The sequence below is a fragment of the Schistocerca nitens genome, chromosome 5 (assembly GCF_023898315.1).
Source record: "Schistocerca nitens isolate TAMUIC-IGC-003100 chromosome 5, iqSchNite1.1, whole genome shotgun sequence".
Taxonomy (NCBI): domain Eukaryota; kingdom Metazoa; phylum Arthropoda; class Insecta; order Orthoptera; family Acrididae; genus Schistocerca; species Schistocerca nitens.
In genome coordinates, this window is record NC_064618.1 from 612,993,623 (window position 1) to 613,006,941 (window position 13,319).

At 44.1% G+C, this 13,319-nt stretch overlaps 1 protein-coding gene across 1 annotated transcript in view; it reads left to right on the forward strand.

Moving 5' to 3' along the window:
- LOC126259735 (calpain-C) overlaps nucleotides 1-13,319 on the forward strand; it is a 491,160-nt gene that overhangs the window by 423,591 nt on the left and 54,250 nt on the right. Inside the window, exon 5 of the mRNA XM_049956718.1 lies at nucleotides 1,567-1,750. Within this exon, the coding sequence (XP_049812675.1) occupies nucleotides 1,567-1,750 (184 nt within the window). The remainder of the gene's footprint in view (nucleotides 1-1,566; nucleotides 1,751-13,319) is intronic.

Sequence of the window (13,319 nt, forward strand, 5' to 3'; positions counted from 1 at the left end):
AAACAGAATATCTGTAGTAACGTTTACATGTTGACTAACGTCTGTGCACGCCATAGTATGTAACTAATTTACGTATCTTTTGATATAGTTCAATAAATGTACACTACTGGCCATTAAAATTGCTACACCACGAAGTTGACGTGCTACAGATGCGAAATTTAACCGACAGGAAGAAGATGCTGTGATATGCAAATAATTAGCTTTTCAGAGCATTCACACAAGGTTGGCGCCAGTGGCGACACCTACAACGTGCTGACATGAGGAAAGTTTCCAACCGATTTCTCATACACAAACAGCAGTTGACCGGCGTTGCCTGGTGAAACGTTGTTGTGATGCCTCGTGTAAGGAGGAGAAATGCGTACCATCACGTTTCCGACTTTGATAATGGTCGGATTGTAGCCTATCGCGATTGCGGTTTATTGTATCGCGACATTGCTGCTCGCGTTGGTCGAGATCCAATATACTGTTAGCAGAATATGGAATCGGTGGGTTCAGGAGGTTAATACAGAACGCCGTGCTGGATCCCAACGGCCTCGTATCACTAGCAGTCGAGACGACAGGCATCTTATCCGCATGGCTGTAACGGATCGTGCAGCCACGTCTCGATCCCTGAGTCAGGAGGTGGGGACGTTTGCAAGACAACAACCATCTGCACGAACAGTTCGACGACGTTTGCAGCAGCACGGACTATCAGCTCGGAGACCATGGCTGCGGTTACCCTTGACGCTGCATCACAGACAGGAGTGCCTGCGATGGTGTACTCAACGACGAACCTGGGTGCACGGATGGCAAAACGTCATTTTTTCGGATGAATCCAGGTTCTGTTTACAGCATCATGATGGTCGCATCCGTGTTCGGCGACATCGCGGTGAACGCACATTGGAAGCGCGTCTTCGTCATCGCCATACTGGCGTATCACGCAGCGTGATGGTATGGGGTGCCATTGGTTACACGTCTCGGTCACCTCTTGTTCGCATTGACGGCACTTTGAACAGTGGACGTTACATTTCAGATGTGTTACGACCCGTGGCTCTACCCTTCATTCGATCCCTGCGAAACCCTACATTTCAGCAGGATCATGCACGACCGCATGTTGCAGGTCCTCTACGGGCCTTTCTGGATACAGAAAATGTTCGACTGCTGCCCTGGCCAGCACAATCTCCAGATCTCTCACCAACTGAAAACGTCTGATTAGTGGTGGCCGATCAACTGGCTCGTCACAATACGCCGGTCTCTAGTCTTGATGAACTGTGGTATCGTGTTGAAGCTGCATGGGGAGTTGTACCTGTACACGCCATCCAAACTCTGACTCAATGCCTATGCGTATCAAGGCCGTTATTACGGCCAGAGGTGGTTTTTTATGGGTACTGATTTCTCAGGATCTATGCACCCAAATTGCGTGAAAATGTAATCACATGTCAGTTCTAGTATAATATATTTGTCCAATGAATACCCGTTTATCATCTGCATTTCTTCTTGGTGTAGCAATTTTAATTGCCAGTAGTGTAAAAGCCGAGGACGTGCATGTACGCTGTGCTGACAACGGCGCCGTGTGCCGTGTTGCAGACTGCACGGGTCGTACGAGGCGCTCAAGTACGGCACTCTGCTGGACGGGCTGGCCGACCTGACGGGCGGCATCACCGAGAGCGTCGGCCTGCGCCAGGACGCCACCACGTGCGGCCGCGTGCTCGCCAAGCTGCTCGACATGACCTCGCTCGTCACCTGCACCGTCCAGCCCGCCACCACGCAGGTACGCCCTTCTCACACTCACACGCTACGTCTGCCCGACCACTCGCAACAAGATGCGTACACTGGTTCACCAATACCCACCGCTTTTTCCTGGTCACGTAAACACTAGAGTATCTATTCTGGAAATGCAGGTGTCTGGCCGGCCGCGGTGGTCTCGCGGTTCTAGGCGCGCAGTCCGGAACCGTGCGATTGCTACGGTCGCAGGTTCAAATCCTGCCTCGGGCATGGATGTGTGTGATGTCCTTAGGTTAGTTAGGTTTAAGTAGTTCTAAGTTCTAGGGGACTGATGACCACCGCAGTTGAGTCCCATAGTGCTCAGAGCCATTTGAACCATTTTTTTTTGCAGGTGTCTGAGTCTTCTTTAGATTGTCACGATCTTACTAACTTTTACATTTGTTGACTTAAGTCAGTGAAGTGAGATTGTGTGGAATAAAGGAAAAGTAATATTGTGCACAGATAAGAAAGTTACCCAGAATGAGATTTTCACTCTGCAGCGGAGTGTGCGCTGATATGAAACTTCCTGGCAGATTGAAACTGTGTGCCGGACCGAGACTCGAACTCGGGACCTTTGCCTTTCGCTGGCAAGTGCTCTACCATCTGAGCTACCCAAGCACGATTCACGCCCCGTCCTCACAGCTTTACTTCTGCCAGTACCTCGTCTCCTACCTTCCAAACTTTACAGAAGCTCTTCTGCGAGGAGTTTTGGGTTTGTTGCTGTACCCTTGCCGTTAATGTGGCCCCACAAAAAGAAGTCGCATGCGTTCAGATCCGGAGAATATGGCGGCCAATGGAGGCCCATGACAGCGGCCTTTGGGTACCCCAGAGCGAAGATGCGGTCCCCAAAGTGATTTTCCAGGACATCAAAAACTCTCCTGCGAGAAGAGCTTCTGTAAAGTTTGGAAGGTAGGAGACGAGTTACTGGCAGAAGTAAAGCTGTGAGGACGGGGAGTGAGTCGTGGTTGGGTAGCTCAGATGGTAGAGCACTTGCCAGAGAAAGGCAAAGGTCCCGAGTTCGGGTCTCGTTCTGGCACACAGTTTTAATCTACCAGGAAGTTTCAAGAAAGCTATCAGTTGTTAGATTAGATCAGATTCAATTTTCGTTCCGTAGACCCAAAAAATGAGATGATAGTTGTTGTTGTGGAACATGTCAGAAAGTACAACATAAAACATTTGAATATAATACTTACCACTTTGATCATTTGTCAGGAGATTGTCGAAATCGGTGAACACAGTGCGGTAAACTGGAACAGCCAATATTAACAGAATTAACACGCTGTTAGAATGAAACGTTGTTATGCACTATTAATAAATTTATCGTACACAAAATACCTAATCTTGACTGTTGTGACCAAGTGCTGTCAAAACTGAAATCTAACAGACATTTTTACTTAAGCTGGCTTAACAGTCCCTGTTAAGATATTCATCTATAGAGTAAAAGGAGTTGCCTATCAAAAAGTGTTTCAAACTCTGTTTAAACCGTGCTTTATCTGAACCAAGTTTTTAATGGTTGCTGGCAATTTATTTAAAAGGTGTGTTCCTGAATATTGGACCCCTTTTTGGACCAAGGTAATTTATTTTAGGTCTTTAAGTAGATTGTTCTTATTCCTAATATTGATACTATGTATTGAGCTACATCTACATTTATACTCCGCAAGCCACCCAACGGTGTGTGGCGGAGGGCACTTTACGTGCCACTGTCATTACCTCCCTTTCCTGTTCCATTCGCGTACGGTTCGCGGGAAGAAAGACTGCCGGAAAGCCTCCGTGCGCGCTCGAATCTCTCTAATTTTACATTCGTGATCTCCTCGAGAGGTATAAGTAGGGGGAAGCAATACATTCGATACCTCATCCAGAAACGCACCCTCTCGAAACCTGGCGAGCAAGCTACACCGCGATGCAGAGCGCCTCTCTTGCAGAGTCTGCCACTTGAGTTTGCTAAACATCTCTGTAACGCTATCACGGTTACCAAATAACCCTGTGACGAAACGCGCCGCTCTTCTTTGGATCTTCTCTATCTCCTCCGTCAATCCGATCTGGTACGGATCCCACACTGATGAGCAATACTCAAGTATAGGTCGAACGAGTGTTTTGTAAGCCATCTCCTTTGTTGATGGACTACATTTTCTAAGGACTCTCCCAATGAATCTCAATCCGTTACCCGCCTTACCAACAATTAATTTTATGTGATCATTCCACTTCAAATCGTTCCGCACGCATACTATTGTTTGGAAACAGAGATTTAGTACTCGCAACAAATTTCATTAAGGAATAAATATACTGCAAAGCAGTGATTAGAGTGCAAAGTTCCTTGAACAGGTTTCGACATGATGTTCTTGAATTTACTCCACAAATGATTCTTATCACACGCTTTTGCACCCTAAAAACTTTTGCTTTGTTTGATGACTTACCCCAGAATATGATTCCGTATGACATGATAGAGTGAAAGTAAGCAAAGCTTGCAAGTTTTTCTTACATTTGTATCTGCTACATCTGACATCATTCTCACTTCAGATACAGACTTGTTTAGGCGCCTAAGCAATTCTGTGATATGCCGTTCCCAACTGAATTTATTATCGAGTTGTAATCCCAGAAATTTAACACTGTCAACGTTTCAATCTGCATGTCTTCATATGTCATACACATGTTGGAAGGAAATCTCTGACAGGTTCTGAACTGAATACAGTGGATCTTCTCAAAGTTTAATGACATTGAATTAGCTTTAAACGATTTATTAATGTCAGTGAAAATTTGATTAGCATCTGTTTCTAAATCTGTACTTGACTTGCTACTAATTGCAGTGTTTGTATCATCTGCAAACAAAACAAACTTAGCATCTGACAATGTAACAAACGAGAGGTCATTAATGTACAGACAAAAAAAGCAAGGGACCCAAGATGGAACCTTGAGGAACACCACATGTAATTAATTCCCAATCAGATGAAGACTGAATGCTTACTGCACACATATTTTGCAACGAAACGCTTTGTTTCCTGCTAGAAAAGACTCAAACCATTTCGCAGCAGTGCCAGTGACACCATAATATTCAAATTTTTTTATTTAATTGATGGTAAACACATTTTACGTTCATTAGATGAGAGAGGTACATAAATGCTGACATACAGTATACGGGATCATCAAAAAGTTTCCATGGAAGGTCGTACAGTCCAAAATCTGTATGCCAATCAGGCAAAATCGCCGTGAGCATTGAGGCAGTCATCCCACCGACGCACCAGGTTGAAGACACCTTAAACACACATCCTGCAGCTTGAAGGCGTCCATTGCTACCCGTTGCATATTCTCGTCCGACGGGAATCGTTGGCACTTCAACACCTTGTTTTTTAAGGGACAAAAGGCATGATAACATCATGGGGAGAGATCGGCCTGTAGGGCGGGTGCTCGAGTGTCCCTCACTTCAGTTGTCCATAATCGAAGAAACTGACCTCGCAGATCGACTTGTGTCTTGTGTCGAATCGAGATCAGCACGGAACTTGGCGCACCATGCCACAATTGCAGTTTTCGACAGACATACTGCCCCATACACATTCTTCATTCTCCGATGGATGTCTACCGGCATTCGTCCTTTGGCAGCCAAGAAAAGAATAACAGCACGTTGGTCCTGTTTGGATACATTTGTTAATAACATCCCCATTGTTCACGTTTCCGCATTTACAGCACGCGGTCGGAAAGACACGAATGCCACACCATTACTTTGCCAACACGTCGGTGCTTATATACACGCATCGGAGTAGTGCTACCTTGCGTATAGGCTGCAGCAGTGCCTCAGACGAAAACTGCTTGATCGGCACTTATACACTGATCAGACAAAACATATAGAATGCGAAGTACTTATAATGTTTAGAACGTAGTATTTACAGGGGCTGGACAAAAATATTGACACACCGCAAGAAGCGTATGCTTGAGCAAACGTTGGAAGTCTCAGTCGTGGGCAAATTGTTGGTGCTCATATGGTGGCCTGTTCCGCACCAAGGTAGCCCAAGTGTTTAGGGTTTCAAGACGCACGGTATCGAAGATTCATATCGCTTCAGAGAAGGTCCGCAGCTCGTGGTCTAGTGGCTAGCGTTGCTACCTCTGTACCATGAGGTCCCGTTTTCGATTCCCGGGAACTGAGCGTTTGTGTTGTCCACATCTAATCATCATTCGTGACAGTGGCTAGATTGGACTGTGGAAAAAAATTGGACTGAGTAAAAACTGGGACTTTGTATGGACGCTAATGACCGCGCAGTTGAGCGCCCCAGAAACCAAACATTATCGCCTACAGGGAAAGCGGATCGAAGATTTATACCTCATACAGGAAAAGCGAAAAACGTCATCCGCTAAGTAACAATGCGGAGGAGAGTATATGTCGAGCCGTCATGACAGACAGTCATTGAGGAGAACTATGACGGAAAAATAAGACAACAACAATTGCAAAATTCACTGCAGAACTGGATGTAGCACTCGCGAACGCTGTCAGTGCCAAAACAATTCGACGGGAGCTACATAAGCTCGAAATTACATGGCGAGCTGAATTTCCAAAACCACTCATTAGTGATGCAAATGCCTGTAATAGGTAAACATGGCGCCGAAGACATGAAACTTGGACTATGGAGCAATGGAAGAAAGTCATTTGTTTCGATGTGGCTTGTTTCATAGTATTTCCAACTCCTGGCCGAGTTTACGTCTCACGAATGAAACATGGCTTGTATGACCACATTTTTCTGATCAGTCCGTCCCATGGCACAATGTTTGTTCCCCAATGATGAACCTATTTACCAAGACGATAGGGCCCCAGTTCACACAGCTCGCATCCTCCAGGGCTAGTTTTGTGAGCACGAGAATGAATTGTCGCTTCTCCCCTGGCCATAACAGTCGCCGGATCTCAATATTATTGAGCCTTTGTGGTCTCCTTTGGAGAGGAAGATGCTTGATCGTTATTCACCTCAATCATCGTTACCTAAACTTGCCACTGTTTTGCAGGAAGGATGGTATAAGAGTCCCTTGAAAACAATACAGGACCAGTATTTATCCATTCCGAGAAGACTAGAAGCTGTTTCGAATGCCAACGGCTTTCGTACATTGTATTAGGCATGGTACTGTGTTGTATGTTTGGTGTTTCCATATTTTTGTCCACCCCTGCATATCAGCGGAACAGAGATAAACAGAAGCAAATGAGGACTCGTTCCAGCAAAAGATACAGTTTGGGGAAATCTACAGACACAAGCGGATTTGACAAACGGGAGATTGTTATGATTCACCAACTGGGAAAGAGAATCTGGGAAATGGGAAAGCTGGTCGGCTGTTCGCGTGCTGCTATCATCGGCATGTATGGAACGTGGTCGAGTGACTGTGAAACGATGGGTGATGGGTAGGAGACAACGTGTAAGACGTCCATGCCTCAACACAGAACATGGAGGTTGGAGGCTAGCCCAATCTGTAAAGCAGGATACGTGGCGATCTATAGCAAATCTGACTGGTCCCCAAGGGATTTCTAATCTGTCTGCTGTTGACACTTGCTCAGGAATTGTTGAGCTGTTTTGTTAGGCCTATGACTGTGGGGAACGAAGAAAGCGAACGGATATTTGTAGTCCATAATCACGTGGAATTGGGAGGCATCAATAGGGACGACTAATCGTGAAGGTTGGATTTGTTCATTCCGTATAGCATATCCAAGAAACTCAACTCTTCTCTTCAACAACTGGCATTCTGCACAATTCATTTACAAGACGTATTCTGCTGTAATTTTTAACATTAAAACAATCCACTGAAGTGCCACATCATCACTCTTTGTAGGTATTACAATATCATCCACGCAAATAATATGATGTTCTCTCGAGACAATGCGCAAAAACAGTGTTTCTAAAACATTGATACATTGCAGGTGCATTTGATAATCAAAATGAATCTCCTGAACTGGAACTAACCTGAATGCGTCACAAACTCTATATTTTCGGCTTTCCTCTACATCAGCGTGAAAAATGCTTGAGGTCTAATGTGCAGAACAAAGAGACGTTTGATAGTTTATCTGAAAGATCTTATATGCGGGGCAACGTGTAACGACCTTTCACTGTCATTTTGTTTAATTTTATGTAGTCTATACAGACACAATACTCTCCATTTTTCTTTTTTACAACTATAACTTGGCTAGCATATTCGGATGAACTTCGTTCAGTTATTCCTTGATCAAGCCACATCTGGACTTGGTTGTCAAAAATTTCTTTTCCTCCTGGTGACAATCTTCTGGATCTGTTACTCGATGGTTGCTGTTTTCTCACAGTATTCTTCATTTTGTCATCAGTGGACTTTGTCTTTGTTCGGGTGTAATTAGCAACCTAAATTTTCGATATGTTCCTTTGTTTCATCACTAACAGAGTTTTCAGTATCTAATTCTGAATTATCTGCTGTATGGATACACGTAAGATGAGGTGTCCCTTCTGGTTCCTAACAGTAACTCCGTCCTTGTTTATTAAAGCTTGCGTTTCGTCTAGAAGATCGTTCGCAACTACCATTTCTGCGTTCATAATGTCTCTAGAAATCACATACATATCTGTTTGTTTTCACATCATCGATCTCAACAGCACCTGTAAAATGCCCCTGTGTAGAGACGAAGTTTTTCCCAAATCTCGTCAAGACTGTATCTTCTTGCAAACTTGGAGCATTCATAGTCTCATAAACATTTTGTCAATTAGTGCCTTTACCTCTCGGCGTCCGCCCCAATAGCTGAGTGGTCAGCGAGACGGAATACCGTGCAAAGAGGCCCGGATTCAATTCCTGGCTGGGTCGGAGATTTTCCCTCTCAGGGACTGGGTGTTGTGTTGTCATCATCATCATCATCATCATCATCATCTCATCCCGATAGACGCACAAGTCGCCGAAGTGGCGTCAACTCAAAAGACTTGCACCAGGCGACCGGTCTACGCGGCGGGAGGTCCTAGTCACACGACGTTTCATTTACCTGTCGGTTACTCATTCCTATATTTCCAAATTTACTGTTGCTAATACTCTTCTTAACCGTGTTTGCATTCGTTGTCGTCTTTTGATTATTCTTCTCCTTTGTGCATTGAGTTGAAATATGAACTTTATATAACTGAAGCGTCTCTCTCCCTTGCTTTTGTGTTTACAATCACTTGACCTGTGGCCTCTGGCGCTACAATTGAAGCACTTTTTGTGTGGACCCCAACAGCGCTTTTAGTATTTCTGTTACTTTAATCTACAGCACTATTCTTACTGGAGTTCCCGAAATTTCCATTGCTGTTACTTTTGTTAGTTCTTTTCGGCAGTGTCTTCACAGCTCTGTCGTAATTCCTCAGTTTTTCCTTAAACTCTTTCATACCTCCAGCGCCATAAAGTAAACGTTTTGCGCCTGAATCGTCTTCCGTATTGTCAGTCACATAACGAAATAGCGAGTCTTTATAAATATCAGCACAGCCGCCAATTTCTTTCATTACGAGAAAATGTTCTTGAAGACACTCTTCCTACACCTTCTTTCACCGCGGTTGGTGGATCTCCGCACCAATTGTTTTCACATCGAGTTATTCTTGCAAGGCTTTCTTCAGTGCAAACCACGATGTAAGACGCTTTTTATCCTGAAAAAAAGCTTAGCCAAACCTTCAAGCGATTTTGTGCGAAATAAAGCATTTGCAGTTGACTTCAACCCATTGAAATCGCTGTTTCCTCAAGTCCATGATCCATTTTTTAACTGGATATCCATCATTGCCACTAAATGACTGACAAGCAGCCTCAGCTTCACGAGATTACAGAGAAAATTAATACTGATCTCCCGTGAGTGTGGTGAGAATTGCGTTTCGTTTTTATCTTTCTGTTTTGCGTCTTATTTTCGGGTGAACTCAATCTTTTATCGCTACCAATCGGATTGCATCCTTTTCTTCATTATCATCATCATCTCCACATTCTATGTCGTCGTTAATATTCACCAGACGTTTTCCAGTGTTGGATAAATAATAACAAATTTCTGTTGTCACCTCATTTCTCATCCCGTTATCTATACACACTATGTTTCAGATTGCTCCCAACCTGGCTTCTGAAAACGATGCTCAAACGTTGACTTCTTAGCTTCAAGTTCACCCACCTATTGATTGAAAAGTAAAACAAGAAAATTTTCTCAAGCGTGTCCGATTTCTTCTGTCATCTGAGACTATTCTGAGCATTTATGTAGAGATTTAATGATTTTAACCGGCCCAGAGGTTGTATTTTTATTTACTCTTTTGATTACAACTAACGTTGCTGTTTTAATTTTTTCTTTCTTCGTCGTTTGTTTCTTCTCTCCACACAATGTTTAAAATTCTTATTGCGTCGCTTTGCTACTGCTAAACGTTTTTAAAATGTGAACCCTCGTCGTACATCCAAAATAAACACAATTCCACGACGCTACGTCGTCGCAGGCAGAAAGACCCTGAGAAAAGTTCGTCGTAAACGTTCAGAGTTGATAGCCGCGCTCCCCGCTCCCCCCCCCCCCCCCCCCACCTCACCCCGTCAAATTCATAGAAAAAACGGTCCTAACCTTCACGTAGAACAATGTATTATTATTGCAATTACAAACCCCAATACTCACTCAATGATAAAAAAAGTATAGGAACAGAATCATCAGACTTGTGTTTTTCCGTGAACACACAGAGCTACCCACCAATATTCGACTTCTCTGCCATGTCACCGGTCTCGCTCGCAGGAAAACTCTTTACCCCCCCCCCCCCCCCGAATCCCACAATATATTAAACTCTCAACATTTCCTTTTCCGTGATCGAGTAATTATTTTCGGCTTTATTTTACTGTCTTGATGCATATCTTACTGGGTATTCTTTCCCATTCACCTCCTGCCTTAGAATGCATCCAATTGCCTGGTTGCTTGTGTTGTAGGACAGAATAAATTCCTCTTCGCAATTTCAAAATATTAATACAGGGCTGTTCGTGGTGCCATCTTTAATTTCTCTAATGCTGCTCAACATTCTCCACCCACTGGAGTTTTACACCCTTCTTTAACGGTTGTGTCAATGGTCTGTCAACGTAGGCAAATTTTCTATAATAAATTAGATGATCCTAAAAATGACTGTATCTGTTTTTGTAGCCTGCAGTGGCAGAAAATCACACACTACACATATCAACCTCGGCTCAATCTTTACGCTGTATTGGCGAATGATATGGCCTAGATAGTTTACCTCCCAACAAGAAGTAGCACTTCTCGATATTCAACGTTAATCGCGCTGTACGAAACCTAGTCGCTGCGAATGCTCCTTCATATACCTGGAAAAGACGATAATATAATCTAAGTAAAACATCTGCTGACGCGGCTTCAGCCCTCTCAACAGCCTGTCTAGCAATCAGTGAAATGTGGTCAGAGCATTCTTTGAACAAAATGACATCGTTCGGTATTGGTAATGTTTCCAAGGGATGATACGTGCAGTACTTCCAACTCGTTGTAAACAGTTTTTAGATCCATTGTGGAAACGTTCTTGCATTGACAAAAATAATCCAAATTTTCCTTAATACAATGACGTAAAAAATCCCAACATCAAAAAATAATTTATGTAGAGTAATAAAATTTTGGGACTACATTTGTCTACGTAACATATTGAAGTGATTATCATTACAAGATCACAGGTTGATGTAACCGTGAGATAAACCATTACAAATGTGAAACGCTGGGACGTTAATAACCGGAGTAACTGCCAGAATGTTGAATACTAGCATGCAAACGTGCATGCATTGTGTTGTACAGGTGCCAGATGTTAGTTTGTGTGATGGAGTTCCACGCCTGTTGCACTTGGTTGGTCAACGTAGGTACGGTTAATGCTGGTTGTAGATGATACCGGAGTTGTCGCCGATAATTTCCCATATGCGCTCGATTGTAGACAGATCTGGTGATTGAGCACCGCAAGGCAAGATGTCGACACTCTATAGAGCGTGTTGGGTTACAACAACGGTATATAGGCGAGCGTTATCCTGTTGGAAAACACCTCTGGAGTCCTATTCATGAATGGCAGCACAACAGGTCGAATCAACAGACTGAAGTACAAATTTGCGGTTAGGGTGCTTGAGATAACCCATAAAGTATTCCTGCTGGTCATACGAAATCGCACCACAGGCCATAACTCCAGGTGTAGGTCCAGTGTGTCTACGAGGGTCGTTCAATAAGTATTGCCCCATTTTTTTTTCTCAGAACATTTTTATTGTTAACAGTCAGAATTTGGTGACAATATACATAAACATGTCTGGTTCACATCTTATTTTTCTACGTAGTATCTATCACGTTCTGTGGCCGTACGCCAACGTTGTGGAAGAGCATGTATTCCTTGCTGGTAAAAGCTCTTGTCCTGTAGGTGTAGATAATCTTTAAGCGGCCCAAAGAGATGGAGTCCGAGGGTGCCAGGTCTGGACTATAGGGTGGATGAGGCAATGATGTCCAGATTAGATTAGATTAGATTAGTTTTTCGTTCCATAGATCCGTGCTGAGGAGATCCTCGTGGATGTGTTCCCGGGTTCTCAGATTTGTGTGGGCACGCATTATGATGTTGGAGCAAGATTTCTGCTGGATTCTTGTCCCATAAAACACGTCGGTTCTTGAGTTTATTTAGAGTCCTCACGTATGCCTCTGAATTGATGGTTGACCCTCTTGGCGTCACATCCACGAGATTGACGCCACCACAATCCCAGAAGACTGTCACCATGGCTTTTCCGGCAGAACGGGTTGCCTTGAATTTCTTCTTTTGAGGTGAATGAGGATGATGCCACTCCATGGATTGCCTTCTTGTTTCCGGCGCAAAGTGGTGCACCCAGCTTTCGTCCCCCATAACGATCCAGGACAGAAAGGCCTCTCCGTCAGTCTCAACACGCTCCAACAATTCAGATGAAATGGCCTTTCTTCGAACCTTGTGGTCCGCTGTGAGCATTCGTGGAACCCATTGTGAGTACCTCTTTGAATATCCGAGAGGCTCGATCGTTGGAGACGCACTTCCAATGCTGACAGACAACTGTAGAGCCAATTGTCGATTTGTAATGCGCCGATCGGCACGAATAATGGCATCCGCACGTTTCAGCATGTCTGGAGCAGATGCTGTTACAGGACATCCCGAGCGTGGCAGCTCATGGAGCTCTGTTTCTTCATTTCATGAGGCTGTAACTTTCATTACCCATCGCCCACATGTACTCCTATCAACTGCAGCATCGCCATACACTGCACACAAACGTTTGCGGATGTTCACCACGGTTTCATTTTCTGCGTACAAGAATTCACGAACGGCACGCTACTTGTGACGCTAGTCGTATGTAGACGCCATTTTGACGCTGTACTACGGCTCTGCCATCTTCCAGAACGGTTCGAAATTTCATCGGCGCACAGAACAAACATCAAATGTGAAGCAATAACAAGGACGTTAGTCTATGTATATTAATGTTTTCTCTTCTTAAAAAGTGTGGGGCATTACTTAATGGACGACCCTCGTAGCATGCAGACAGGTTGGTTACAGGCCCTCAACTGACCTCCATCTAACCAACAAAAGGCCATCATTGACACCAAGGCAGAACCAGCTTTCATCAGGAAACACAACAGAACTCCATCC